Source organism: Odontesthes bonariensis, chromosome 11, assembly GCF_027942865.1.
Source record: "Odontesthes bonariensis isolate fOdoBon6 chromosome 11, fOdoBon6.hap1, whole genome shotgun sequence".
Lineage (NCBI taxonomy): Eukaryota > Metazoa > Chordata > Actinopteri > Atheriniformes > Atherinopsidae > Odontesthes > Odontesthes bonariensis.
This window is the reverse complement of record NC_134516.1, coordinates 6,228,391-6,255,885: the sequence shown is the minus strand read 5'-3', so window position 1 is coordinate 6,255,885 and position 27,495 is coordinate 6,228,391. Positions and strand designations below refer to the sequence as shown.

Below are 27,495 nucleotides of genomic sequence, written 5' to 3'. Positions count from 1 at the left end.
GAAGGCGGAGAGTTGAGTGACAGAAGGTTCGCAGTGTACGTGAGGCTGCCTGCCTCACAGGACAACAACTATCCTGTGACAGCAGCAGCTGTTCAGACACCTGAGCGGCCGCGGACGGTCCGGAGCTCCTGGAAACTTCGGAAAAACTTCGGAAAACTTCGGATTGTTGTTGTCCAAACCGGCAGGAAGTCACGTGGGGTCTGTCCGGCGACAGAAAGGCGGCCATGTCCCCGCTGCAGCTGTCCGTCTACTGGCGCCTCTCCCTCGTCTTCTTCTTCACTTCTTTCCTGTTTTTCCTCGACATCTTCACGGCAGCCGTCGCTGCTGAAACGTGTCGCCCTGACAACGGGACCGCTTCTGGGGGTGGAACCTGGCTACCAAATGCAGAGGGCAACCAATCAGAAGGCGGGAAAGTTTCAGAGGGCGACGCTGATTGGAGGACGGACACAGCGAGCAGAGAAGTTAGTGGAATTTACATATATCAGTGAATTTGTGGTAATATTTCAGATTTCTGCTCCTCTTTATCTGCTTGGACACAAAGTATTTTTATCCACACAAATCTGAGCTGTAGCAGCCTGTCTGTGGAAGCCTGGATCCAGTATTTAACCAGGTTATTCCTCTTAAGGCAAGGCAAGTTTATTTGGATAGCACAATTCATACACATTAAAACAGTAGAAATAAGAAGCATGATTTAAATTTTAAACAAAAAAAGAAAGAAATAAGAACAATAGATAAAAGCAGATCAAATCAGTAGTTAAAATGTGATTAAGTTTTGAATCCCAAGCTTCAGATTTGGGAGACTTAAAAGGAGACTTTGACTGTATTTAACACCTGATTGACTTCAGCTGCGGGATGATTTTTGACTTGAAGTGTAAACACTGAAACAGCCAGGAGAGCAGAAGGAGCTGCAGCCCTCTCACATGTGCCTGCAGCATGCACGTTGCATAACAGAGTGGACATATTAACACGGTTAATCAGCAACCTGAGGCTGTAAATGAAGCATTTCTGCAAAAAATTAAAGCAGAATCTGGACATTTTTGTGCTGAATATGTGTCTAAAACTTGGCAGACAGCTCTGAACATACTGTTACCTTCCCCCACCCCCCCACACCCAGTATTTCCAAGAAGTCTAAATAACACGCTGTACAGAACCAGCTCTGCTGCCTGGCAGCTGACTCTACATGTCCTGTTTTACCGTCTGATTTTCAGCAGCCAGACTTTCTATAACCTTTAAAGTGTCCTGATCAGCAGTTCTGCAGCTTCCTGAAGCTCTTTCAGAGTTCTTCTTTGGACATTTTCTGCTTCTTCCCTCATCTTTAGTCCAGTCCTTGTACCTGAGCATCTTCAGATGAATGTGTTTTTTCTTTGTTAAGCCACTTAACTCTGAGCTGTGAACCATTCAGGCAGGAAAAAGGCTCCTAACTCAAGCGATGAACCAGTGCTGTGTCCACACAGAACAGACAACTGAGCAAAGAAGCCGTTTTAAACTGGATCTTTAGGCACTTTGTTCCCAGCAGCCTGTCACAGAGACGCATCATTTGTTCCCATTTCTTTAGCTGCATGAGTAATAAAACTGTTCTTTTTGCAGTGAAGTTCATAATAAAAACACTGATGTGCAGTTAGTTAAGATTCAAACGATCCCACAGGACAAAAGTGAGAAAAGTTAATGCTTTTATACTGAAAAAAAAAGGGTAATGCAGCAGGCGTTTAGGTGTTGATGAAGGCAGTCCGGCTAGTTGGCTGGGGTTTAAAAAATAAAGCGTTTTGCTTCTCAAAACAATATGCGTTCAACAGAGTAATACATTTGCATCACAAGATCGTTCTCCAGGAAAAAGTCAGACCTCCCAATCTCTTGGCCCTATTTTCTCTCCCTTCGTATCACTGCCTGCTGCCGCCTGCCGACAGCCGCGCCTGTTACGCTGTTTGCTGCTCGCTCTGCGCTTCGGTCTGCACGGCAGGCAGTGATACGAAGGGAGAGAAAGTTGGGCCAAGTTTGTTTTGAGAAGCAAAACGCTTTATTTTTTAAACCCCAGCCAACTAGCCGGACTACCTTCATCAACACCAAAACGAGGCTGGAACTCTGCTCACAGGACGCAGCAGGGGGTAAGAAGATGTTCAGAAATGATGTTGCTGATATGGGATGTTACACAGCTTCATGTCAAAAGAGGCGAACTGTCCCTTTAAAGAAAGGACAGAAAGCTCGTCTGAGAGCATTCAGGCTGTGTTAGAGGATAAAGGAGCTCAGAGCAGATTGTTCTGATGTCTGTGTTACAGCAACAAACTGAACATGTTCAGGCTTCAGGCTGCTTCTGCGTTGGGAACATGTGTGAACATGTGTGACATTTCTGTTACTTTAATCTGTTTTATTTGCATTAACAGTATAATATAATATATATAACATATGTTCCTGTGTTTGTGTGTCAGTCAGTGTGTGGCTGGACGGACTGGCTGCCTTATGGTCAGCCCGTCTTCATGACCGGTCTGCTGTTGGGGTCTCTGGTGGGCGGAGCCATATCAGACCGGTAGGACACGCAGCCTCCGACATGTTCTGTCCCCATGGCGACCAGGTGTCTGATCTCTGGTGTCTGATCTCTGGTGTCTGATCTCTGGTGTCTCCAGGTACGGGAAGCGTCCGGTGCTGCTGGTCTGCGTGTTCCTGCACGCCATCTGTGGCCTCGTGCCCGCCGTCCTTCCTCAGCCGCTCCTCTTCCTCGCCGTGCGCTGCCTGACGGCGGTTTGCGGCTGCTGCATCAACATCTGCGCCTTCAGCCTGGGTAGGGAAACTAAGTGAACCCCTGATCCAGCAGCTGGTAGCAGCAGTGAATGAGAAACTAAGTGAACCCCTGATCCAGCAGCTGGTAGCAGCAGTGAGTGAGAAACTAAGTGAACCCCTGATCCAGCAGCTGGTAGCAGCAGTGAGTGAGAAACTAAGTGAACCCCTGATCCAGCAGCTGGTAGCAGCAGTGTGAGAAACTAAGTGAACCCCTGATCCAGCAGCTGGTAGCAGCAGTGAGTGAGAAACTAAGTGAACCCCTGATCCAGCAGCTGGTAGCAGCAGTGAGTGAGAAACTAAGTGAACCCCTGATCCAGCAGCTGGTAGCAGCAGTGAGTGAGAAACTAAGTGAACCCCTGATCCAGCAGCTGGTAGCAGCAGTGAGTGAGAAACTAAGTGAACCCCTGATCCAGCAGCTGGTAGCAGCAGTGAGTGAGAAACTAAGTGAACCCCTGATCCAGCAGCTGTGTTTGGGATCTTTGTCCTGTTGATGAGCCAGTTTCAGCCCAGCTTCAGCTGTCGGACAGACGGCCTCACATCTGACTCTAGAACACTTTGGTATCCAGAGGAGTTCATGCTGGACTCAATGGCTGCGAGGTGCCCAGGTCCTCTGGCTGCAGAACCAGCCCAGATCATCAGCCCTCCACCACCGTGCTTGACAGCTGGTGTGAGGTGTTTGTGCTGATATGCTGTGTTTGGTTTCCTCCAAACGTGCTGCTGTGCGTTATGAGCAAACATCTCCACTTTGGTCTGCTCTGTCCAAAGGACATTGTTCCAGAAGTCTGGTGGTTTGTTCAGATGCAGCTTTGCAAACCTAAGCTGTGCTGCCATGTTCTTTTTAGAGAGAAGAGGCTTTCTCCTGCAGCCCTTCCACACAAGCCATACCTGTTCAGTCTGTTTCTAACTATGCTGTCATGACCTTTAACCTTTAACATGCTGACCGAGGCCTGCAGAGTCTGAGATGTAGCTCTTTGGGTTTCTGACCTTGGGGTGACCTTTAACCTTTAACATGCTGACTGAGGCCCGCAGAGTCTGAGATGTAGCTCCTGGGTTTCTGACCTTGGGGTGACCTTTAACCTTTAACATGCTAACTGAGGCCCGCAGAGTCTGAGATGTAGCTCTTGGGTTTCTGACCTTGGGGTGACCTTTAACCTTTAACATGCTAACTGAGGCCCGCAGAGTCTGAGATGTAGCTCTTGGGTTTCTGACCTTGGGGTGACCTTTAACCTTTAACATGCTAACTGAGGCCCGCAGAGTCTGAGATGTAGCTCTTGGGTTTCTGACCTTGGGGTGACCTTTAACACTCTAACTGAGGCCTGCAGAGTCTGAGATGTAGCTCTTGGGTTTCTGACCTTGGGGTGACCTTTAACCTTTAACATGCTAACTGAGGCCCGCAGAGTCTGAGATGTTTCTCTTTGGGTTTCTGACCTTGGGGTGACCTTTAACCTTTAACATGCTGACTGAGGCCTGCAGAGTCTGAGATGTAGCTCTTGGGTTTCTGACCTTGGGGTGACCTTTAACCTTTAACATGCTAACTGAGGCCTGCAGAGTCTGAGATGTAGCTCTTGGGTTTCTGACCTTGGGGTGACCTTTAACCTTTAACATGCTAACTGAGGCCTGCAGAGTCTGAGATGTAGCTCTTGGGTTTCTGACCTTGGGGTGACCTTTAACCTTTAACATGCTAACTGAGGCCCGCAGAGTCTGAGATGTAGCTCTTGGGTTTCTGACCTTGGGGTGACCTTTAACCTTTAACATGCTAACTGAGGCCTGCAGAGTCTGAGATGTAGCTCTTGGGTTTCTGACCTTGGGGTGACCTTGCCGGGACGTCCACTCCTGGGAAGATTGACAGCTGTCCTGAATGTTTTCCACCTGTGAATAATCTTTCTCTCTGTAGAACAATGGACTCCAGATAGTTTGGAAACGGCCTTATAACCCTTCCCAGGTTGATGGGCAGCAGCAGCTGCTGATGTCTTTCCTCCTTGGCATCGTGTTAACGCACACCTGAATAAACTGACAGAACTCCTGCTTTTATGGAGCTGCTCACACTGACTGATGATCAGTTAATCAGAGCATTGATCAGCATCAGCTGGCAGGAAGGGTTCACATAGTTTCTCACTGCTTCTGTGTCAGTTTTAGTTCAACAAATAATGACATGTGACGTGTAATATGTCACATGTTCTTAAGCAGCGTGACCTCTGACCCTGCTGAGTGTTCCTAAGCAGTGTGACCTCATGATCACAAATTGCCTCTGAGCGAAGAGTGGTGTCCCTCCAACTGACGTTCCGTCCATTATAAATGGCTAAAATCCTAAAATCAGTGTTTAAATATGATTTTAAAACTGCCATTACAAATGAGCCCGACTTGGTAGCCGAATGAAAATTACACCGCTGGCTTCGGCCGTCCCTTGGGGCGCTCACGGTACAAAAATGATTCGGATACGACATTTACTTTTCGAGCTGTGACCGTTTGTTCGAGAAAGTAGGCGAAAATCAGAAATAGTCCATTTTAAACAGGTAATAGTGTCTGTCAGTTGGAGCCGCTGTCAGTTGGAGCTGCTCGCATGCTAACGAGCTGTCTCCTAGCAACAAGCTTCACAGCCTGCTCTGGGCTGAGACAGAGGCTGTGTTCGAAACCGCCTACTTCTCCTACTATTCCTACTAGTCATACTTTTTTAAGTTCCCGGATGTACACTAGATGCATACTAGATTCGCCGAAATGTTGAGTATTCGTCATGAGGTTACTTGTCACACTCAAACTACCCAAGATGCAACGCAACGTGATGTCGCCCATCGCCATTTGAACGGTCAAATTCCGTTAACGGGACGAGAGCAGTCAAAACGGCATAACAGGAAGTGCGTTGCTCACTGCGGCTAGCTTTAGTAGCGCCGAATTCGTGGGAACAAAATTGTAAATATCCGGTATTTTGTCAGGTTTTCAACACGTTGGGGATCTAAACGACTACTTTCTCACCTGAAAATGTTTCAAATGTTGCTAAAGTTTACAGAGTTTAGAGCTTAAGAGAAATCAGCTTTTACAGGCCGGCTGATTTTGGCTCGGGCAGGAGCGAAATGCATTGTGGGTAAACGCTCTGCATACTGTCTGATCGATCAGTATGCCGTTTTCAAGTATGTAGTATGTAGTAGGCGGTTTCGAACACAGCCAGAGACTGCTTATGAGGGCAAAGCCAAGATGGAGCCATTTTGGAGCCATATTGGGCCTACCAGATGCCTTTACACAAGTACCCACAATGCATTGGGAAAATGCATTGAAAAGCACTTAACATTAAGCACTTAAGCATATTTAAAATGGCATAAAAACTGTATTTTACACCGGACCTTGATAAAAATGACATAAATGTCTCCCCCATTTAGGGACTGGCAGAAGCGCAAAATTGAATGGGAAAATCGATTGAAAAGCACAAAATGAGGCCATTTTGAAAATGCCATTAAAGCTGTATTTTAAACAGGACCTTGATAAAAAAAATGACATAACTGTCTTCATCAGACCTGCGAGACCTCTGCGAGACCCAAAATTCAATGGGAAAATCGATTGAAAACCACTTAACGAGTCCCAAAATGCATTTTAAAATGCTAAAAAACCTGTTTTTTTTAAAACAGGACCTTGATAAAAATGACATGGCTGTCTACAGCAGACCTGTCTTAGGAATTTTGGGTCTCTGCGAGACCCAAAATTCAATGGAAAATTGATTGAAAACCACTTAACGAGCCCCAAAATGCATTTTAAAATGCTAAAAAACCTGTTTTTTTTAAAACAGGACCTTGATAAAAATGACATGGCAGTCTACAGCAGACCTGTCTTGGGAAAATCGATTGAAAAGCACTTAACGAGCCAAAAATGCCAAAAAATGCCCTGTTTTGGAGGCCTCATAACTCAGCCATACGACATCACAGAGACCTCATTCAAAGTTTATATGTGACCCGAGGCTCTCAACTTCAACTAAACTAAACTTTTTTTTTTTATTGGGCGGGCAGTAGATTAGCACCCATCAAAATTTCTTCAGAAATGCTGAGTGTTCCTAAGCAGCGTGACCTCCTGACCTCTGACCCTGCTGAGTGTTCTTAAGCAGCGTGACCTCCTGACCTCTGACCCTGCTGAGTGTTCTTAAGCAGCGTGACCTCCTGACCTCTGACCCTGCTGAGTGTTCCTAAGCAGCGTGGCCTCCTGACCTCTGACCCTGCTGAGTGTTCCTAAGCAGCGTGGCCTCCTGACCTCTGACCCTGCTGAGTGTTCCTTAGCAGCGTGACCTCCTGACCTCTGACCCTGCTGAGTGTTCCTAAGCAGCGTGACCTCCTGACCTCTGACCCTGCTGAGTGTTCTTAAGCAGCGTGACCTCCTGACCTCTGACCCTGTGACCTCCTGACCTCTGACCCTGCAGAGTGTTCCTAAGCAGCGTGGCCTCCTGACCTCTGACCCTGCTGAGTGTTCCTAAGCAGCGTGGCCTCCTGACCTCTGACCCTGCTGAGTGTTCCTAAGCAGCGTGGCCTCCTGACCTCTGACCCTGCTGAGTGTTCCTAAGCAGCGTGACCTCCTGACCTCTGACCCTGCTGAGTGTTCCTAAGCAGCGTGGCCTCCTGACCTCTGACCCTGCTGAGTGTTCCTAAGCAGCGTGACCTCCTGACCTCTGACCCTGCTGAGTGTTCCTAAGCAGCGTGACCTCTGACCTCTGACCCTGCTGAGTGTTCCTAAGCAGTGTGGCCTCCTGACCTCTGACCCTGCTGAGTGTTCTTAAGCAGCGTGACCTCCTGACCTCTGACCCTGCTGAGTGTTCCTAAGCATCGTGACCTCTGACCTCTGACCCTGCTGAGTGTTCCTAAGCAGCGTGACCTCCTGACCTCTGACCCTGCTGAGTGTTCTTAAGCAGCGTGACCTCCTGACCTCTGACTCTGCTGAGTGTTCCTAAGCAGCGTGACCTCCTGACCTCTGACCCTGCTGAGTGTTCTTAAGCAGCCTGACCTCTGACCCTGCTGAGTGTTCTTAAGCAGCGTGACCTCCTGACCTCTGACTCTGCTGAGTGTTCTTAAGCAGCGTGACCTCTGACCCTGCTGAGTGTTCTTAAGCAGCGTGACCTCCTGACCTCTGACCCTGCTGAGTGTTCTTAAGCAGCGTGACCTCCTGACCTCTGACCCTGCTGAGTGTTCCTAAGCAGCGTGGCCTCCTGACCTCTGACCCTGCTGAGTGTTCCTAAGCAGCGTGACCTCCTGACCTCTGACCCTGCTGAGTGTTCCTAAGCATCGTGACCTCTGACCTCTGACCCTGCTGAGTGTTCCTAAGCATCGTGACCTCTGACCTCTGACCCTGCTGAGTGTTCCTAAGCATCGTGACCTCCTGACCTCTGACCCTGCTGAGTGTTCCTAAGCATCGTGACCTCTGACCTCTGACCTCTGACCCTGCTGAGTGTTCCTAAGCAGCGTGGCCTCCTGACCTCTGACCCTGCTGAGTGTTCCTAAGCAGCGTGGCCTCCTGACCTCTGACCCTGCTGAGTGTTCCTAAGCAGCGTGGCCTCCTGACCTCTGACCCTGCTGAGTGTTCTTAAGCAGCGTGACCTCCTGACTTCTGACCCTGCTGAGTGTTCTTAAGCAGCGTGACCTCCTGACCTCTGACCCTGCTGAGTGTTCCTAAGCAGCGTGACCTCCTGACCTCTGACCCTGCTGAGTGTTCCTAAGCAGCGTGGCCTCCTGACCTCTGACCCTGCTGAGTGTTCCTAAGCAGCGTGGCCTCCTGACCTCTGACCCTGCTGAGTGTTCCTAAGCAGCGTGGCCTCCTGACCTCTGACCCTGCTGAGTGTTCCTAAGCAGCGTGGCCTCCTGACCTCTGACCCTGCTGAGTGTTCTTAAGCAGCGTGACCTCCTGACCTCTGACCCTGTGACCTCCTGACCTCTGACCCTGCTGAGTGTTCTTAAGCAGCGTGACCTCCTGACCTCTGACCCTGTGACCTCCTGACCTCTGACCCTGCTGAGTGTTCTTAAGCAGCGTGGCCTCCTGACCTCTGACCCTGCTGAGTGTTCCTAAGCAGTGTGGCCTCCTGACCTCTGACCCTGCTGAGTGTTCCTAAGCAGCGTGACCTCCTGACCTCTGACCCTGCTGAGTGTTCCTAAGCAGCGTGACCTCCTGACCTCTGACCCTGCTGAGTGTTCCTAAGCAGCGTGGCCTCCTGACCTCTGACCCTGCTGAGTGTTCCTAAGCATCGTGAACTCTGACCTCTGACCCTGCTGAGTGTTCCTAAGCATCGTGACCTCTGACCTCTGACCTCTGACCCTGTGCAACTGTTTTGTTTCCTTGTGCAGCTGTGGAGTGGACGCTCCCCGCCGCCCGGCTGTGGCCGCCGGCCTTCCTGCCCTTCTGCTTCAGCTTAGGGACGATGGGCGGGGCTCCTCTGGCGTGGCTCAGCCCCACCTGGATGCACCTCCACCTGACGCTGGGGCTGCCGCAGCTCGTGTGCCTGCCGCTCTACCTGTACGCTCGCCGCCTTCCACGCTCCCAGCACGTTAAAAAAAGTTGATTTTCCAGGATTTCCCTGTCTCTGCCTCTAAAGGTCCATCCCGGAGTCTCCTCGCTGGCTGCTGTTACGGAAGAGGATGGATGTCCTGGAGCGTTACCGCGGCAACAGCTCTGCAGACAAACAGTGTCTGGACCAGGTAAGATTAACGGCCGAGCGGTCCTTTAATCATCCACCGGGCGATCTTTGCCTGGTCCTCGGTGTGAATGTGTCACAGAGCAGAGATGAATAAACCAGCTGGAGTTTGTTTGTGTTTGTTTGTTTGTTTGCAGCTGCTGGACTCGGCCTGGTCCGACCTGCAGAAGGCCACCGAGGCTCAGGTAGAAGCACCTGGAGGCCCCGCCCCCAGCGACATCGGCCACCTGAAGCACCCGACCATCCTGCTGCGGCTGTTCATCATGAGCTATCTGAGGTAGGAAGGGGGCCGTGCACGTGCTCAGAGGGCCGTGCACATGCTCAGGGGGCCGCGCGCCTGCTCAGGAAGCCGTGCACCTGCTCAGGAAGCCGTGCACCTGCTCAGGGGGCCGTGCACCTGCTCAGGGGGCCGTGCACCTGCTCAGGGGGCAGTGCACCTGCTCAGGGGGCCTTGCACGTGCTCAGGGGGCCGCGCACCTGCTCAGGGGGCCGCGCACATGCTCAGGGGGCCGCGCGCCTGCTCAGAGGGCCGCGCACATGCTCAGGGGGCTGCGCACCTGCTCAGGGGGCCGCGCACCTGCTCAGGGGGCCGCGCACCTGCTCAGGGGGCCGCGCACATGCTCAGGGGGCCGCGCGCCTGCTCAGGGGGCCGCGCACCTGCTCAGGGGGCCGCGCACCTGCTCAGGGGGCCGCGCACATGCTCAGGGAGCCGCGCACCTGCTCAGAGGGCCGCGCACATGCTCAGGGGGCCGCGCACCTGCTCAGGGAGCCGCGCACCTGCTCTGACAACCAGAAGTGCGTTGCTCACTGCGGCTAGCTTTAGTAGCGCCGAATTCGTGGGATGCAGTATGTAGTATGCAGTTCCGAACACAGCCAATGTGTTCTTAAGCCTATCTTCTACTTAAACACCATTTAAACCCCGCAGGGCGGCCGTTTAGCGCCCCCTTGGCATCTATTAAATGGTGTTTAAATCAAAATCAAATCAAATCAAATTTATTTATATAGCACATTTCATGTACTAACAATTCAAAGTGCTTTACATAAAATAAAAGCATTGCAGCAGGGAGTAGAAGAAGCATTAAAATACAAAAAAGAATATAAAGAGAAACAAATAAAATCATTTAAATGAATTTAAAAACAAGCAACAGTCCAGATAAGTTCAAAGATATCGTGCAGATTTCATGCATAGACACATGAGAACAGAAATGTCTTTAACCTGGATTTAAAAATGTCTACATTTGGTGAAAGTTTAATCTCCACTGGCAGTTTGTTCCACTTGTTCGCAGCATAACAGCTAAATGCTGCTTCTCCATGTTTAGTCTGGACTCTGGACTGGACCAGCTGACCTGAGTCCTTGGATCCAAGAGCTCTGCTGGCTTTATATTCTCTGAACATATCACAGATGTAAACCATCAGCAGGCTTTTAAAATCTATTCTGTGACTGACTGGAAGCCAGAGTAAAGATTTTAAAGCTGCTGTGATGTGTTCAGATCTCTTAGTCCGGGTTAAAACTCCAGCAGCAGCGTTCTGGATGAGCTGCAGATGTTTAATGCTCTTTGTGGGAAGTCCAGTTAAAAGAGCGTTACAGTAATCGAGTCTACTGGAGATGAATGCATGGATGAGTTTCTCCTGGTCTGTTTGGGAGAGGAAACCTTTAATTCTGCTGATGTTTCTGAGATGGTAAAAAGCTGCCTTGGTGACAGCTTTGATGTGGCTGCTGAAAGTCAGATCTGAGTCTATCAACACTCCGAGGTTACCAACTTGGTCAGTGATTGTAAGGGCCCGAGTCTCAAGATATTTACCAACGCTGACCCTCTTCTCTTTGCTACCAAACAGAATGATCTCAGTTTTGTCTTCATTTAATTGTAGAAAATTCTCTCTCATCCAGGTGTTTACTTCCTCCAGACACTGACACAGTACGTCTGCTGGGCTGCAGTCGCCATGGTGACAGAGACACATAAAGTTGTGTATCGTCTGCATAACTGTGATAATTGATGTTAAAGTTCTGCAATATCTGACCCAAAGGGAGCATATACGAGTTAAACAGAAGAGGTCCAAGAATTGACCCCTGGGGGACTCCACAAGTCATGGCCACTCGCTCAGATTCATAGCTGCCAATTGTAACAAAATAACTCCGGCCTTCTAAGTAGGACCTGAACCAGTTAAGGACCGCTCCAGAAAGTCCAACCCAGTTTTTCAGCCTGTACAACAGGATTCTGGGATCTACAGTATCAAACGCAGCGCTGAGGTCCAACAGAACCAGGACTGACAAGGTCTACGCAGATCCTTAAAAAGTATTAAAAAGTCTTAGATAAAAAATAAGTTTTTTAACGTCTTAAAATGTCTTAAATTTCGACGATTTTCAAAGAGTGGCATTAAATTTCATCTGTGCGGAATGAAAGAAAGATATGTACATATATGGAGAGACGATTTTCTATCGCTCTGTGCACAATATGGCGACCGTTGACGTTCGAACTTTTGTGTGTGCGCCAGTACTTCCGGTGAAAACTTCCGGTGATTTGACAGCTTAGGTTAGGGCCAGTGGCCGTAAACAAAGGTTAACTTATAGCCTAGAAGAAAGATAATAATATAACGTAGCTAAAAAGACTAGCTTTCTTCAGTAGCCTAATGCTTACCGATTTAGCAAGCCTAGCAGCCTAGTTGCTAATGCTAGCCGCAGTAACGTTACCAACCATACCCGACGTCAAGGAGTTGGCTGAGCAGGGGGAAGATTATGGGGCTGGCAGAGTTAACTTCATAATGGGTGAGTGCAGGTTTCATTCACTTGTTTTCATTCTTTCACAGGATTGATTCACTTCATTGGTTTATCCGATTGCTGGCCGCCGAGCCATTATGTGTCTGGGTTTGTGTGGGTTACTGATCATGGTTGTTAGCAGTCGATAGTCAGGTTGTGTGATGTGTGTGTGAGTGTGTATTTTTTTTTATGGGTACGTGCCATTGACTGTATGAGCGGTCTGTGCTCGTTTTTATTTATTTGATTAGATTGGAGATACTTTATTAATCCCGAAGGAAATTAAATTTTGTCGTGTGGTTTATGCTGCAAAGTCACTGTCCATAGTCTGTGCTTCACGCGAGTTGTCCAAAGTTCTGGTTTAAGTTAACTTGGGTAGTAAAATCGTTTTGCTAGTTGTAAAGGCACAGTAGACATAACTCGAAAATTAGGTTAAATTATGAATTTATTTTGCTCAGAGCCTCAGACAAACAACTGGCAGCAGTTTGTTTACACACTGTTTGTATGTTATTTACAGCAGTATTGTTGTATTATTGAGAAGGCAGTTGCCTGACATGCACTTTATGTTTGTAAATATGCACTGACTGTTTGCATGTTGCTAAAATACAATGGGCTTTGTTTAACCGAACAGCCTAGAGTGTAGTTTTTATATATATTTTTGCCGTGGTAATGGTCTTAATTTTTTATTCTTAGAGGTCTTAAAAAGGTCTTAAAAGTCATTAAATTTGTTGATAAAAAATGTGCAGATACCCAGGACTTTGCCAGAATCAGTATTCAACCTGATGTCGTTTAACACTTTGACCAGAGCTGTTTCAGTGCTGTGATGACGTCTGAAGCCTGATTGAAAGTTAAAGACTCCCACTTTCATTCAGAAAGTCGTTGAGCTGGTTAAATACAACTTTCTCAATAATCTTAGATATAAAAGAGAGGTTAGAGACAGGTCTGTAGTTGTTCATCATAGAGGCATCTAGAGTTCTCTTCTTTAGGAGCGGCTTAATGGCAGCTGTCTTTAGTGACTTGGGAAAAATGCCTGATGCCAGTGAGCTGTTAACTATTCGTAGGAGATCACTTTCTACTGAGGTAAAAACAGTTTTTAAAAAGTCGGATGGTATTATGTCCAGAGAACAAGTTGTTGATTTCAGCTGCCGAACTGTTTCCTCTAGGATTTTTAAATCAACAATATTAAATTGTGACATAACGTCAGAGTTATTTCTAGGTTTTAGACATAGATTAGTTTTCTTGTTTGTCTGTGTTGCGTTAATGTTTTGTCTAATTGTTTTGATTTGGCTAAAAAAGTTGGCAAATTCGTTGCATTTCTCAGTGGAGAGGAGGTCTGGGTTTGACTGTTTAGGAGGATTTGTGAGTTTTTCAACCATAGCAAACAGAGTTTGAGAACAGTTGACATTCTTATTAATGATTTCAGATAAATGCAGCTGTCTGGCCTTGCACAGCTCATTGTTATAACTACGCAGGCTTTCTTTATATAGCTCATAGTGAATCTGAAGCTTTGTTTTCCTCCATTTACGTTCAGCTCTCCTGCATTCTCTTTTCAGGTTTTTTTTTTTTTTTAAAAGCGTGATCAAGCCTCTACATGCGTGCGCATGTTTTGGTGGTGGGAGGAGCCCCGCGTGCACACGGCGGTGCTCACCATCACTCCACCGTGCAGCCCGCAGCCTCAGCCAATGAATTTAAAGGTTTTTCACCCAGTTACGAAATTAAAAGTCACACCTGAATTATCAGAATTAGTTGGCTTTGCAGGTTGTTTGCAGCCTGGATAAAATCCTGCTGATGCACTCCGGTGTAAGGTTTCAATTCACTGATAATCAATCAGTTATTCACATCAAATTTATTTATATAGCACATTTCATGTCCAAAACAATTCAAAGTGCTTTACATAAAATAAAAGCATTGCAGCAGGGAGTGGAAGAAGCATTAAAAATACATAAAAGAATATAAAGAGAAACAAATAAAATCATTGAAATGAATTTAAAAACAAGCAACAGTCCAGATAAGTTCAAAGATATCGTGCAGATTTCCTGCATAGACACATGAGAAAAGAAATGTTTTTAACCTGGATTTAAAAATGTCTCCATTTGGTGAAAGTTTAATCTCCACTGGCAGTTTGTTCCACTTGTTTGCAGCATAACAGCTAAATGCTGCAGAGAAATTCTTTCTAATTCTTTTACAGAGAAAGCAAACCTGAGAGGAACGCCACGATCTGTTCTGTTACAAACTGTCTGTGCTCAGAAACAAGGCCACGGGAACGCTTAGAAATGAGTCAAACATTCAGGGATTTCATCGTGTTTTCTCCAAATTGTTTGATATCGAACAATGATGAAAACTTATTGACTTCTTATGAATTCTGCGTCTGCTTGGACAGAGATGGTGACAGTTTGAAAGCAGAGAGTTCAGCAGCTTGAGCTGCATGTTCTGACCAAAGATTCAAGAAGATTCAAGGTTCAGGGTGGGTGGAAGCTGGCGGGAGGATCCAAAGGCAGGAGAAGCAAAAGCCTGACCAGGACTTTAAACATGAGCATGAGCTGACCGGGGAGACCGAGGAGGATCTGAAACCAGAGAGCTTAAATACTGTGAAGTCATCAGAGAGCAGCTGGGACACCTGGCACAGGTGAACGAGTGGAGCTGATGACCAGATCAGGATCAGAAACAGAGTTACAAATGATGAAAGTCATGATTAAACACCAGGAAACTACAAAACCCAGAAAACCCAAACCATGAGTATCCTTCCAGTTTGACTCAGTTAAGCACTCAGTGGGGTCACATGACTCTGAAAGGATCGGATTATTGGCTAAATTACAATCAGACTGAGCTGAGAAAGGGTAAGGCGACAACAACAGGAATATCGTCTCCTTTGACTTCCGGGTCACGACCCCGGGAAAACATCTGGAGCATGCGCAGAACGCAAAGTCTGATTCACCACGAGCTTCAGCGTCTACAAGCAGGTTTAGAGAGACTTTCAACCCAGTTATCTCGGGGTCTGAATCCGATCCGATCCAATTCTTAGTCAGACTAAGGCGTCTACATGCACTTAATAACTCAGTCTGATTGTAATTTAGCCAATAATCTGATCCAGTTCTTAGTCAGACTAAGGTGTCTACATGAACTTAACCCAGACTAAACATGGAGAAGCAGCATTTAGCTGTTATGCTGCAAACAAGTGGAACAAACTGCCAGTGGAGATTAAACTTTCACCAAATGGAGACATTTTTAAATCCAGGTTAAAGACATTTCTGTTCTCATGTGTCTATGCATGAAATCTGCACGATATCTTTGAACTTATCTGGACTGTTGCTTGTTTTTAAATTCATTTAAATGATTTTATTTGTTTCTCTTTATATTCTTTTATGTACTTTAATGCTTCTTCCACTCCCTGCTGCAAAGCTTTTATTTTGTGTGAAGCACTTTGAATTGTTTGTACATGAAATGTGCTATATAAATAAATTTGATTTGATTTGATTTGATGATAATAACTTATTGTAATTTAGCCAATAATCCGATCCGATCCCATTCTTAGTCAGACTAAGGCAAGGCAAGTTTATTTGTACGGCGCAATTCAACTACAAGGTGATTCAAAGTGCTTTACAGATACATTAAAACAGTAGAAATAAAAAGCATGATTTAAATTTTAAACAAAAAAGAAAGAAATAAGAACAATAAATAAAATCAGTAGTTAAAATGTGATTAAGTTTTAAAACTCAAGCTTCAGATTTGGAGCTTTATTCAAATGATCCAGTAAAACTAAGACTGACATTTTTCCACCGTCTGTATTCAGACATATGTCATTAGACTGTTCATGTAGACTAAGGTGTCTACATGAATTTAATAACAGTCTTATTGTAATTTAGCCAATAATCTGATCCTTTCAGTGCCATGTGACCCCACTGACTTCCAGAGCAGCTTTATCTCGCTCCTCCCCCGGTTCTTTCACACCTGAGCATCTCACAGGTCGGAGTCGGCTGCAGAAAAACTGCAGAAAGCCAGAATCAGACCCTGAAACGTGAGGTCCGCTGCTGTCGTTTCCTCATCGGGTGAAAAACACTCCAATTCACCAGCTGTTAAAAACCTGTTCAAACACACCGCGGATGGCAAAGCAACTGAATTATGACCCTTTTCCCTTTCCATAATTAAAAAGAAAAGTATTTAGAATATATCATAATTACCTCCGCCAAGGAGGTTATGTGATCGCCCGAGTATGTTGGTTTGTCTGGATGTCTGGATGTTTGTCTGTTCGCTGCAATCTTGCGACCTGCCACAAGGTGGCGGGGCTTGGTTGTGCGGGGCTTGGTTGTTTTGTTGTCGTTGAGGGAGGGGTAGGAGGGGGTGCGCAGGGGGGAAGGTAAACACAAATGGAAGCCGTTTGTGAGAAGTGGCATCTGAAAGATAGCATCTTAACTTTGTAAACCTTTTCAATCGGAACACGAGCCAGCTGAATCTATGCACAAGTTTAAGCAGACGCATCGCTTTCTCTCGGACGTGGTGGATTACGACGTTAATCGTTTCAGACCATTCACTACAGTATATGGGTGGATTAAAAAAAAAGCGCTTCTAAAACAAAGCTTCATTGGCGGAGGTCTGCACTCTCTGAGTGCATTTCTAGTTAAATAATCTAATCATGCTATAACAATGAGGTGATGTTGACTGTTCTCCAGGCTAAAGTTTATCTTCCTGTAGTATTTCAGAAATAAATCCTATTTGTAAACTTTTATAATTAAAGACGTTTATTTCCAGATTATTTATATGTTCAGGACAAAGTGAATATGCCTAAATAACATCTAGATATTTAAAATCAGACTATAACTTGTTTTTCTTTTAACGAACCTGTAAAACTTACAGGTTTCTGTCAAACATTAGAAGATAAATAAGAGTTAAATAAGTTAAATATCTATGAAACTTTCATTTCCAGCGTTAACAAGGCTTAAATCCAAAGAACTCCTTTATTCTTGTCCTGATGCTTGAGAGGACCTCTCAGGTTGTCGGATGACTGAAGGATTGTACGACAAATAAACAACCAGAGGAATGTATCAGCATTATATCATCAGCGACCTTTGGCTCCTCTTGGCCAACAAAAGCTCCCGTTATGCAACAGTTTGCACATGCAGCAGAGGCGTTATCATTAACTGATAATCAGGGATGGAAACCGGAGTCAAAGACTAAATGTTAAAGCATAGAAAACCGATAACCAGCCTCCTTTTAAGGCTCCTGGTGAGTCTGCGCTGCGAGGGTAGATGAGGAGAAAGTGGAGATCACAGCATTTCCTGCTTTATTTGGCTCTAAGCTGAGCAACAGCAACACTTCTTAAACCCCCCAAAGACAAATGCTGAATGAATTCCCTTTCTCATCTCAAATGTCTTCTTCCGTCTCCTCCCACAGGGTTTGTTCCTGTGTTATCAGGTATGATCAGAGTGATTAACCTCCACATTTAATCCCAAATCGCCACAAACTCAACGTTCTGGTGACGTTTCTCTCTGGGATCCAGACAAAAAAAAAGGGACAAAAGTCAGTTTCATGAGCACAAAGAATCACCTCAAACCAGAGTAAAGGTCATCACAGCGTGCACGTGCACGGCCGGTCAGAACATCACAGCGTGCACATGCACGGCCGGTCAGAACTAAGGAAACTCTCCAATTAAACCTTCAGAAACATATTGATCTCTCAACAAAAAGTCCAGAAAACCCAACCAGGTGAAACGTTTGAGTTCTTAATGAATAATTAATAATTAGTTGAGTTCTTAAAACACCACAACATCAAAACTCCTGCTCGGTTTGTTCAGAATTATCCAGCATTTGAAGCCAGAGCGGAGTGAAGCTGACACCCCCCCCCCCCCCACGTGAAAAATTCAAATTCAAAATTTTGCATTTCTTAGATGCAATTTCCTGCATTTTTACAAAATTGTGTCCCGTTTCAGCTCAATACAGAACCGTACTTTTGTTCCTAAATACGGGACGATTCCGTATTTCAAGGGACTGTTGGCAACCCTTCAGCGGTGCTCTGTCTGAATCAAATCCACCCAGTGGCGGCTGGTGATACAATTTGTTGGGGGGGGCACAGTTGCGCGTGACGGGTCAAATAGCACCTCACAATCAGAACACGACACACAAATCCTAAAAACCACCTAAACTAGACCATTGTTCAAGTATTAATACAATTAGAGAGATACTTTGGATATTGTTGACCTTAAATAAAGAGTTTTGGGACAGAATAGATAAAGAAATATAGGCTACTGTGATTAGAATAGACCATATGTTACACCATAACCACAACATAATAGTAGGGAGGGATGATGGTTCTGAATTTCCCATTCTATTGCAAAATGTACAAATATTCAGGAAAAACAAAGACCACATTAAAAGGTAGGTGTGTCTAATGTTTTGAGGACTAATATAGAAGACTGGATCAATTCTGATGTTTTTAAATGTGCTATATAAATAAAGCTGACTTGACTTGACTGCACTGAAAAATGGACAACAACTAATTTGTACAACAGAGACTCACCTCTGCAGCAATCCTACTGTCTGTGGTCTTCTTCCCCGAGAGCCCGGCGCTTCCTCGGATGCTCGCTTGATGGACGTGATTGATTCGATGAATTGTCCAATCACGTTAAGATTAAAAATAAGGAAAACTCTGCCATTGGTCTGGGCGCACAGAGCTGCGAACTAGAATCAATTTTTCATGCGCCAATGAAAAGCTGCCTCTGCTTGTTCGCGGTAAAAAAAGTTTGCTAGCTCTCATAGACTCCAGTGTTACCGGCGACCACCTGGAGGAGGGCTTTATATCCAATAGCAAATAGCAAGCCTAGCTTAAAGTCGAAAGCCTTTAATGGTTGCTGGCAGTGGCATGTAGCCTACAGCAGAGTCTATCACACCATTGCACGAGTGAAAACGCAATGTACAAATGTATAATTAATTTTATATTTGTTATGGTTGATTCACGGGAGGGGCGGCGCTCTAGCGCCCTCTATTGACCAACCGCCACTGAATCCACCCCTTAAAGCTGCCGTCAGCAGGTTTTCAAAATTCCGAGTCTAAAGTGGGAAAATTCGAACCGATACAACTTTCAGGTCCCTCCCCCTCTGTGGACGAGGTTGTGCACGTGAGTTCACACCAGTGTGCGCGCACACAAGCTGGGGGCAGACTCACGCTCAGCATGGAAGACGTGGTTGGTGACTGTTCTGCTCAGATAATAGATTAATAATAAACCTAACGTGATTGGTTAAAAACAGCCGGGAGCACGATTACAGGCTTCAGACGGAGCTGCAGAATTCGGGATTTTTCCTAAACAGCCTATTTAATATTCTCCTTTCAGAATCCCATGACAGTTCAAGCTAATATGACTAACAAAAAGTTGCAGACGGCAGCTTTAATAAAGCCTATAAAACTACGACAGCAACGTGATTCATAAAACCATCAATGACATCATATTACAATATTCTTAAGTAAAATGTTCAAATCTACTTGTGAGCTTCTCAGTAAAAGTCCTCCGGGCAAATGGCTGCAACAATAAATTTGCCACCAAATTAACTTCTCCTCCTCCTTCAGCCATTGATTTTTTTTTTTTTTTTTTTTTGTATAAAACGGAAATTAATATTAATTATTATTAATAATAATAATAATAATTATTATTATTATTATTAATAGTTTATTAATAACTCAACTATATCTTATAAAAGCTCCTCAATATTCGTGAATTCAATAACTCGACTAGCACTAGCACTAATGTATTTTTTTGTAGCATCAGACGTCATGTCCAAATCTACCCAATCATCGAATGTGATTAAAATGACGTTTCCGTATGTCTGCTTAGAGCCAATCAGACCACCTACGTCTGCAATGGGCTGTTGGGGGCCGTCAGACAGTCTAATAACATTGGTTCGGGGTTGGCTACGCTGTCTTCTACATTCTAGATGTAGTCAGGGCCAGCAGACCCGATTGTTCTGGCCGCCCGGCAGATTTGTTTGCCTGGCAACCAATGATAGCTGAAATGTGATTGGTTAAATGCGTCAATATATAAATACACGTCTGGCAGCAGAGCAGCCAGGGGAAAGGAAACGGACAGACAATAAAATAGTAAGATATGAAATTAAATAAAATAATAATTAAGAAAATCACAAACAGATGTTCATTTTATTTTGTTTAAGATGTTGTTTAGGCCAGCAGAGAAGGCTTTGCAGGCCCTGACGGCCCACCACTGTCCAAAGGTCACCGTCCCCCATCATGCTCCAAAACTGACCAGAGGGGTCTACTTTTTTAGTGCTCCGTTTGTGAAGCCTCGTATTGTCGTTGACGAAAGTAGTCCGGCTAGTTGGCTGGGGTTTAAAAAATAAAGCGTTTTGCTTCTCAGAACAATATGCGTTCAACAGAGTAATACATTTGCATCACAAAATCGTTCTCCAGGAAAAAGTCAGACCTCACTGTAGTGACTATTTGTCTATGAAAATAATAAAAAAAAACTTTTGTCTTAAAGGTTACCAAACTAAAATTAAACATAACTCAAATAGTCATTTGACGCACTTCAGGGTTTCTGGTTTACGCAGTAAGAAAGGTCCAAAAAGGTCAAAAATGCAGTTCATCGTGGTTTTATTCCGAGTTTACAGGCACAACAGAACATGGCAGCTTCCCAGGATCCCTTCCTGCCTCTCCTGCTCTGATTCCTGCTCTGATTCCTGCTCTTTCTGCCTGCTTGCCCCACCGATTGACTGACTGAGAACTGAGAACTGGTAAAAAACCATGTGACCACCCAAGTGCATCCAGAGCTCCCTAAAACCCAAGTATTTATGTGTGAAACGCCCATTTCCCAAACAAAAACTTAATTACATTAATTACAAACCAATTTATCCTAAACAACTCAAATTAAACAAAAAATGATCAACCAAAAACTAAGCAAATAATATAAAATAAATCTAAATTCTAAGACTTAACTAGAAATAGAGAAATAGGTCCTACACTCACAATCTCTTGGCCCTATTTTCTCTCCCTTCGTATCACTGCCTGCTGCCGACAGCCGCGCCTGTTACAGTGTTTCCTGCTCAGAAGCAGGGGACTGCTCGGTCTGCACAGCACATAAACAAAAGGAAAGGAAACAAAAGGATACAAAAGGAAAGGAAGGAAAGGAAAGAAAACAAAAGGAAATGAAACGAAAGGATACAAAAGGAAAGGAAGGAAAGGAAAGAAAACAAAAGGAAAGAAAACGAAAGGAAATGAAACGAAAGGATACAAAAGGAAAGGAAGGAAAGGAAAGAAAACAAAAGGAAATGAAACGAAAGGATACAAAAGGAAAGGAAGGAAAGGAAAGAAAACAAAAGGAAAGAAAACGAAAGGAAATGAAACGAAAGGATACAAAAGGAAAGGAAGGAAAGGAAAGAAAACAAAAGGAAATGAAACGAAAGGATACAAAAGGAAAGGAAGGAAAGGAAAGAAAACAAAAGGAAATGAAACGAAAGGATACAAAAAGAAAGGAAGGAAAGGAAAGAAAACAAAAGGAAATGAAACGAAAGGATACAAAAGGAAAGGAAGGAAAGAAAAGAAAACAAAAGGAAATGAAATGAAAGGAAAGGAAAGGAAAGGACAGGACAGGAAAGGAAAGAAAACAAAAGAAAAGGAAACGAAAGGATACAAAAGGAAAGGAAGGAAAGGAAAGAAAACAAAAGGAAATGAAACGAAAGGATACAAAAGGAAAGGAAACGAAAGAATACAAAAGGAAAGGAAGGAAAGGAAAGAAAACAAAAGGAAATGAAACGAAAGGATACAAAAGGAAAGGAAGGAAAGGAAAAAAACAAAAGGAAAGAAAACCAAAGGAAAGATAAGAAAAGGAAAAAAAGAGAAGGAAAGGAAAAAAAGAAAAGGAAGGAAAGGAAACAAAAGATAAGGAAAGGAAACAAAAGAGAAGGAAAGGAAACAAAAGGAAAGGAAACGAAAGGATACAAAAGGAAAGGAAGGAAAGAAAAGAAAACAAAAGGAAATGAAACGAAAGGATACAAAAGGAAAGGAAGGAAAGGAAAGAAAACAAAAGGAAATGAAATGAAAGGATACAAAAGGAAAGGAAGGAAAGGAAAGAAAACAAAAGGAAATGAAATGAAAGGAAAGGAAAGGACAGGAAAGATAAGGAAAGGAAACAAAAGAGAAGGAAAGGAAAGAAAAGGAAAGGAAACAAAAGGAAAGATAAGGAAAGGAAAGAAAAGGAAAGATAAGGAAAGGAAACAAAAGAGAAGGAAAGGAAAGAAAAGGAAAGAAACAAAAGGAAACAAAAGGAAAGATAAGGAAAGGAAAGAAAAGGAAAGATAAGGAAAGGAAAGAAAAGGAAAGATAAGAAAAGGAAACAAAAGAGAAGGAAAGGAAAGAAAAGGAAAGATAAGGAAAGGAAAGAAAAGGAAAGATAAGGAAAGGAAACAAAAGAGAAGGAAAGGAAAGAAACAAAAGAGAAGGAAAGGAAAGGAAACAAAAGGAAACAAAAGGAAAGACGGTGTTTGCTGCTCGGTCTACACAGCAGGCAGTGATACGAAGGGAGAGAAAATAGGGCCAAGAGATTGTGAGGTCTGACTTTTTCCTGGAGAACCATTTTGTGATGCAAATGTTTTACTCTGTTGAACGCATATTGTTCTGAGAAGCAAGACGCTTTATTTTTTAAACCCCAGCCAACTAGCCGGACTACCTTCATCAGCACCAAAACGAGGCTGGAACTCTGCTCACAGGACGCAGCAGGGGGTAAGAAGATGTTCAGAAATGATGTTGCTGATATGGGATGTTACACAGCTTCATGTCAAAAGAGGCGAACTGTCCCTTTAATCTGTTTATCCTATTGTTTTGGTGTCCCCTGATCGTCCCACAGCGCTGCTTCCGCCCTCACCTACTACGGGATCTGCATGAACATCGGCTCGTTTGGCGTGGGCGTCTACGCCGCCCAGTTCTTCTCCGGCCTATCAGAGGCTCCCTGCCTGCTGGTCCCGCTGATTCGCCTGGGCCGTCGGCCAATCAACATGCTGGCCCTGTTCCTGAGCGGCGCTGCCTGCTTCTCGTCTTTGCTGCTGTCCAGATACAACGGTGAGCAGAGGCCCGTCTGCACGTGCACTTCCACAGATCACTCATGAAGCTGCTAAATAAAACTAGCATCGTTAGCACCCTAAACTGTTTTCTCTTAAACATCTCTGATTGAGGAGTTTCAACGTGGTTAGAATCCACTAAAAGACGTCCGATGCTCTTCTTCTTATTCGATCTTTGAATAGATAAATGTTTCTTTGGCTAAAAGCTAATTTTTTTATGGATTTTGCGGGTCACAAACACTGGGTGCTGCCTCTGGGCAGGCCTCCCAAAGCTGGCCAATCACAGCGAAGGAGCCTCTTAAAGGGCCAGCAGCTGCCTTTGAAACTGTCCAGACCTCCTGGGAGACGGCTCACAGCAGGAGGGTATGTGTTCACCTGCTGTTGCCATGGTGATTTGGGAGATTTCTGCAGTGAACACGCACAGCTTGGGTCTAACCTTCAGGGCGAGGCCGGTTAAACGGTGACCGGGGCCGAGCTGAGGCGCTCCACTGGCTGCAGAAATTAATCTGAACATGAACGCTGGAAAAAATCAAGTCTTACCAAGTATATTTGTCTCATTTATAGTCCAAATATCTCATTACACTTAATATAAGACACAACTGCCTAACAAGCACTATTTCAGCCAGATATAGGGACTTGTTTTAATACAATACATCTGGAATATCTTGTTAAATGAAAAAGTCTTGAAAACAAATTGTTTTGAATCATATTTCACATGAAACAAGCTTTTTTGACATTTGAAGAGGTTTTTAAGCTAATTTCAAGATCACTTTTATCTCAAAAGTCCTAAATATCACATCTTATTTCAAGAAATCTTGACAAGCCGATTTTCACGAGTTCCATTGGCAGATTTATTTTGCTTATTTCAAGCAAAAACATCTTTTATTTGTTTTTTTACTTATTTTCAGAGGGGCATTTTTTTCCAGTGTGTCCTCCTGTATTTTGGGATGCAAAGGCCCACATGCTCCAGTCTATTTTCAGTAGGACGGTTCCTCACTGAGGGAAATGACCCAAAAGTATTGAAGTGGCAGACATGATCATTTAAATAAAATAAGTTTGAACTCCTCAAATGCAAAGCTAAAGAGCTTCAGTGCTTCCTTCAGCTCAGGATACGAGGACAGGAGGCCAGGGCTGAGTTCCAAACTGCATACTTCCATTCTGCATCGATCAGACAGTATGCAGAGCGTTTACCCACAATGCATTTCGCTCCTGCCCGAGCTGAAATCAGCCGGCCTGAAGCTGATTTCCCTTAAGCTCTAAACTCTGTAAACTTTAGCAACATTTGAAACATTTTCAGGCGAGAAAGTAGTCATTTAGATCCCCAACGTGTTGAAAACCTGACAAAGTACCGGCTGTTTACAATTTTGTTCCCACGAATTCGGCGCTACTAAAGCTAGCCGCAGTGTACAACGCACTTCCTGTTATTTTCACAAAATAAAATACCCGTTGCCTTTTATCATAGGGAAAGCCATTACCATACAATTGGTGCTTTTGTTTTGAAAACAGGAAGTGAACCTACCTTCGTTGTAGCTAGCTTGAAACTGCCGTTTTGACAGGAAATGACGATCGGCGACGTCACGTTACGTTGCATCTTGGGTAGTTTGAGTATGAGTAGTAACCTCATGATGCATACCCAACATTTCAGAGAATCTAGTATGCATCCGGGAACTTAAAAAAAGTTAAAGTTAGTAGGAGTAGTGGGAGTAGTAGGAGAAGTATGCGGTTTGGAACACAGCCCATGTTGGACTCAACTTTATTGAACTTTTTTACTGCTAAACGTCGATGTTCTGTCTGTCTAACACGAGCTAACATTTGTGTAACAGAACAGAATTAATGTGTTGAACATTCGCAGTTAGAAAGCTGCAGAACTGGTTGTCTTCGTGGTTTTTGAAGCCCTCCGTGTCCAGCAGCTCAGGGTTTTCTGGGGTCGTTGCAGGTGAGCCCATGCTGGTGATGAGTCTGGCTCTGCTGGGGAAACTCTGCATCCTGGCGGCCATCTTTATCTCTATCCTGTACAGCATCGAGCTGTTCCCCACCTGCGTCAGGTACGAAAACACCCCGACACGCATGTGCAGACGTTAGCCGCTTTGTGGCTGAGTGTCACTGATTTCCAGACAGCGCTGCATTTCCCTGGTCAACCTGTCTTTCCGGCTCGGCTGTCTGGTCACGACCTTCGTGCCCCCCAGCCCCGACGGAGCCATCTCATTGGCCGCTATGGTGGTGTACAGCAGCGGACCGATCGTGGGCTGCGGCCTGTGCGCGCTGCTGCCGGAGACCAGCAGCGTCCCGCTGCCCGACTCGCTGGAGGACTGCCGCCGGCAGCCTAAGCTCCACCCGCCCAGAGTGAACCACTTCTGGAGGTGAGAAGATCCCGTTTCAGATTCCAGCTGCTCCACAATCCTCACTGAGAGGACCGGAGTTGGTCTTTTAATTCATGTTCCTGTGTGGTTTCAGGAAGCCCGGAGGCAGTGAGGTGGAGAAAACGGAGCCCCTCCCACCAGAGAAGGACCAGGCTCACACATCCAACACACCCTTTCTCTGAGCCGTTTCTACCCTTTTAAATCCGACCAAAGAGCCCAGCAGACGGGACATTCTGCCTCATCCAGCCAAAGCATCCGCAGCTCAGAGGGTTTCTGAGGCCGTTTTGTTCTGTTTTTAATCACTGTGAGAATAAACTGAACTGAAAAGCACCGTCCGTCCCCCCCTTTGGTCACCATTTATCAGAGCAGTTTCTGCTCAAAGCCGGGATCATTGGAGCAGTCTCTGCTCGTTAGTTCAGTTTTACAGGCGCTGCAGCCAGAGCAGAGCTCAGTTAATCGTGTTGCAAAGCCAAGAAGCCAAAGGACAGTCAGGTGGACACAACGACCCCCCCAGGACAGAATAAACCAACGGGAAGCTGCCAAAGGACAGTCAGGTGGACACAACGACCCCCCCAGGACAGAATAAACCAACGGGAAGCTGCCAAAGGACAGTCAGGTGGACACAACGACCCCCCCAGGACAGAATAAACCAACGGGAAGCTGCCAAAGGACAGTCAGGTGGACACAACGACCCCCCCAGGACAGAATAAACCAACGGGAAGCTGCCAAAGGACAGTCAGGTGGACACAACGCCCCCCCAGGACAGAATAAACCAACGGGAAGCTGCCAAAGGACAGTCAGGTGGACACAACGCCCCCCCAGGACAGAATAAACCAACGGGAAGCTGCCAAAGGACAGTCAGGTGGACACAACGCCCCCCCAGGACAGAATAAACCAACGGGAAGCTGCCAAAGGACAGTCAGGTGGACACAACGCCCCCCCAGGACAGAATAAACCAACGGGAAGCTTCCAAAGGACAGTCAGGTGGACACAACGACCCCCCCAGGACAGAATAAACCAACGGGAAGCTTCCAAAGGACAGTCAGGTGGACACAACGCCCCCCCAGGACAGAATAAACCAACGGGAAGCTGCCAAAGGACAGTCAGGTGGACACAACGCCCCCCCCCAGGACAGAATAAACCAACGGGAAGCTGCCAAAGGACAGTCAGGTGGACACAACGCCCCCCCCCAGGACAGAATAAACCAACGGGAAGCTGCCAAAGGACAGTCAGGTGGACACAACGACCCCCCCAGGACAGAATAAACCAACGGGAACCATGACATGAAAGGAGTTTTGTGACTGAAGCAGCCGTTACATGCAGGGCTGAAACTGCCGATAACAGGACTGCGAGTGGAACGTTGTCAGGAAAAACAGAAGAATGGTGCATTGATTTATCTGTAAATGCTGTAAAGAGTAAAGCTGCTTTCTCCTCCAGCACAGCCTGAACCCTCTCAGACGAGCTTTCTGTCCTTTCTTTAAGGAGTCTTCAGGAATAGTTCTCCAGGCTTCTTGAAGGACATCCCAAAGCTCTTCTTTGGATGTGGGCTGCCTTTTGTTCCGTTCTCTGCCAACATGATCCCACACTGCTTCAGTAATGTTGTGTGAATATGAATTTAATCTGTTTTTGATCCAGTCGGGCCAGATTCAACTCCTGCAGGTACAGCTCCCTCTGCAGGACAAACACGGAACTGCACCTTTAAGCGTGATACAAGATCAGTTTGTAAAACATGATGCTTTATAAATATTTTTATATCCCACACTTAATTCAACTGTAAAAAAAATAAATAAATCTAATTCTGTTTCTTGATTAAACTATTTTTTGCATGAATTTCTCTGTTTTTATCTATTTTTCTTAAGACGACTCAACTTACTGAAGCATTTTTAGAACAATTTGACTAAAGAAGCAT

At 45.3% G+C, this 27,495-nt stretch overlaps 1 protein-coding gene across 2 annotated transcripts; it reads left to right on the top strand.

The window, feature by feature from the left end:
• Window positions 1-27,420, top strand: LOC142391523 (solute carrier family 22 member 13). 2 transcript variants are annotated; one of them, XM_075477352.1, is made up of 10 exons: window positions 1-461; window positions 2,424-2,521; window positions 2,619-2,773; window positions 9,078-9,246; window positions 9,326-9,428; window positions 9,562-9,701; window positions 23,016-23,227; window positions 25,163-25,271; window positions 25,341-25,586; window positions 25,681-27,420. In XM_075477352.1, the coding sequence occupies exons 1-10, from the start codon at window positions 225-227 to the stop codon at window positions 25,766-25,768; spliced, it is 1,557 nt and encodes a 518-aa protein (XP_075333467.1). In that variant the 5' UTR covers window positions 1-224; the 3' UTR covers window positions 25,769-27,420. The 2 variants fall into 2 exon arrangements, with proteins under 2 accessions (XP_075333467.1, XP_075333468.1); XM_075477353.1 differs by having other exon boundaries at window positions 25,345-25,586; window positions 25,681-25,771.
• Window positions 27,421-27,495: the final 75 nt, after the last annotated feature.

Excerpts from the sequence above, each read along its gene's own strand:
- LOC142391523 (XM_075477352.1), top strand. The coding sequence starts at position 225 with ATGTCCCCGCTGCAGCTGTCCGTCTACTGGCGCCTCTCCCTCGTCTTC. Across the intron at positions 2,774-9,077 it reads CATCTGCGCCTTCAGCCTGG|CTGTGGAGTGGACGCTCCCC; the intron begins GTAGGGAAACTA and ends TTCCTTGTGCAG. Across the intron at positions 23,228-25,162 it reads GCTGCTGTCCAGATACAACG|GTGAGCCCATGCTGGTGATG; the intron begins GTGAGCAGAGGC and ends GGGTCGTTGCAG.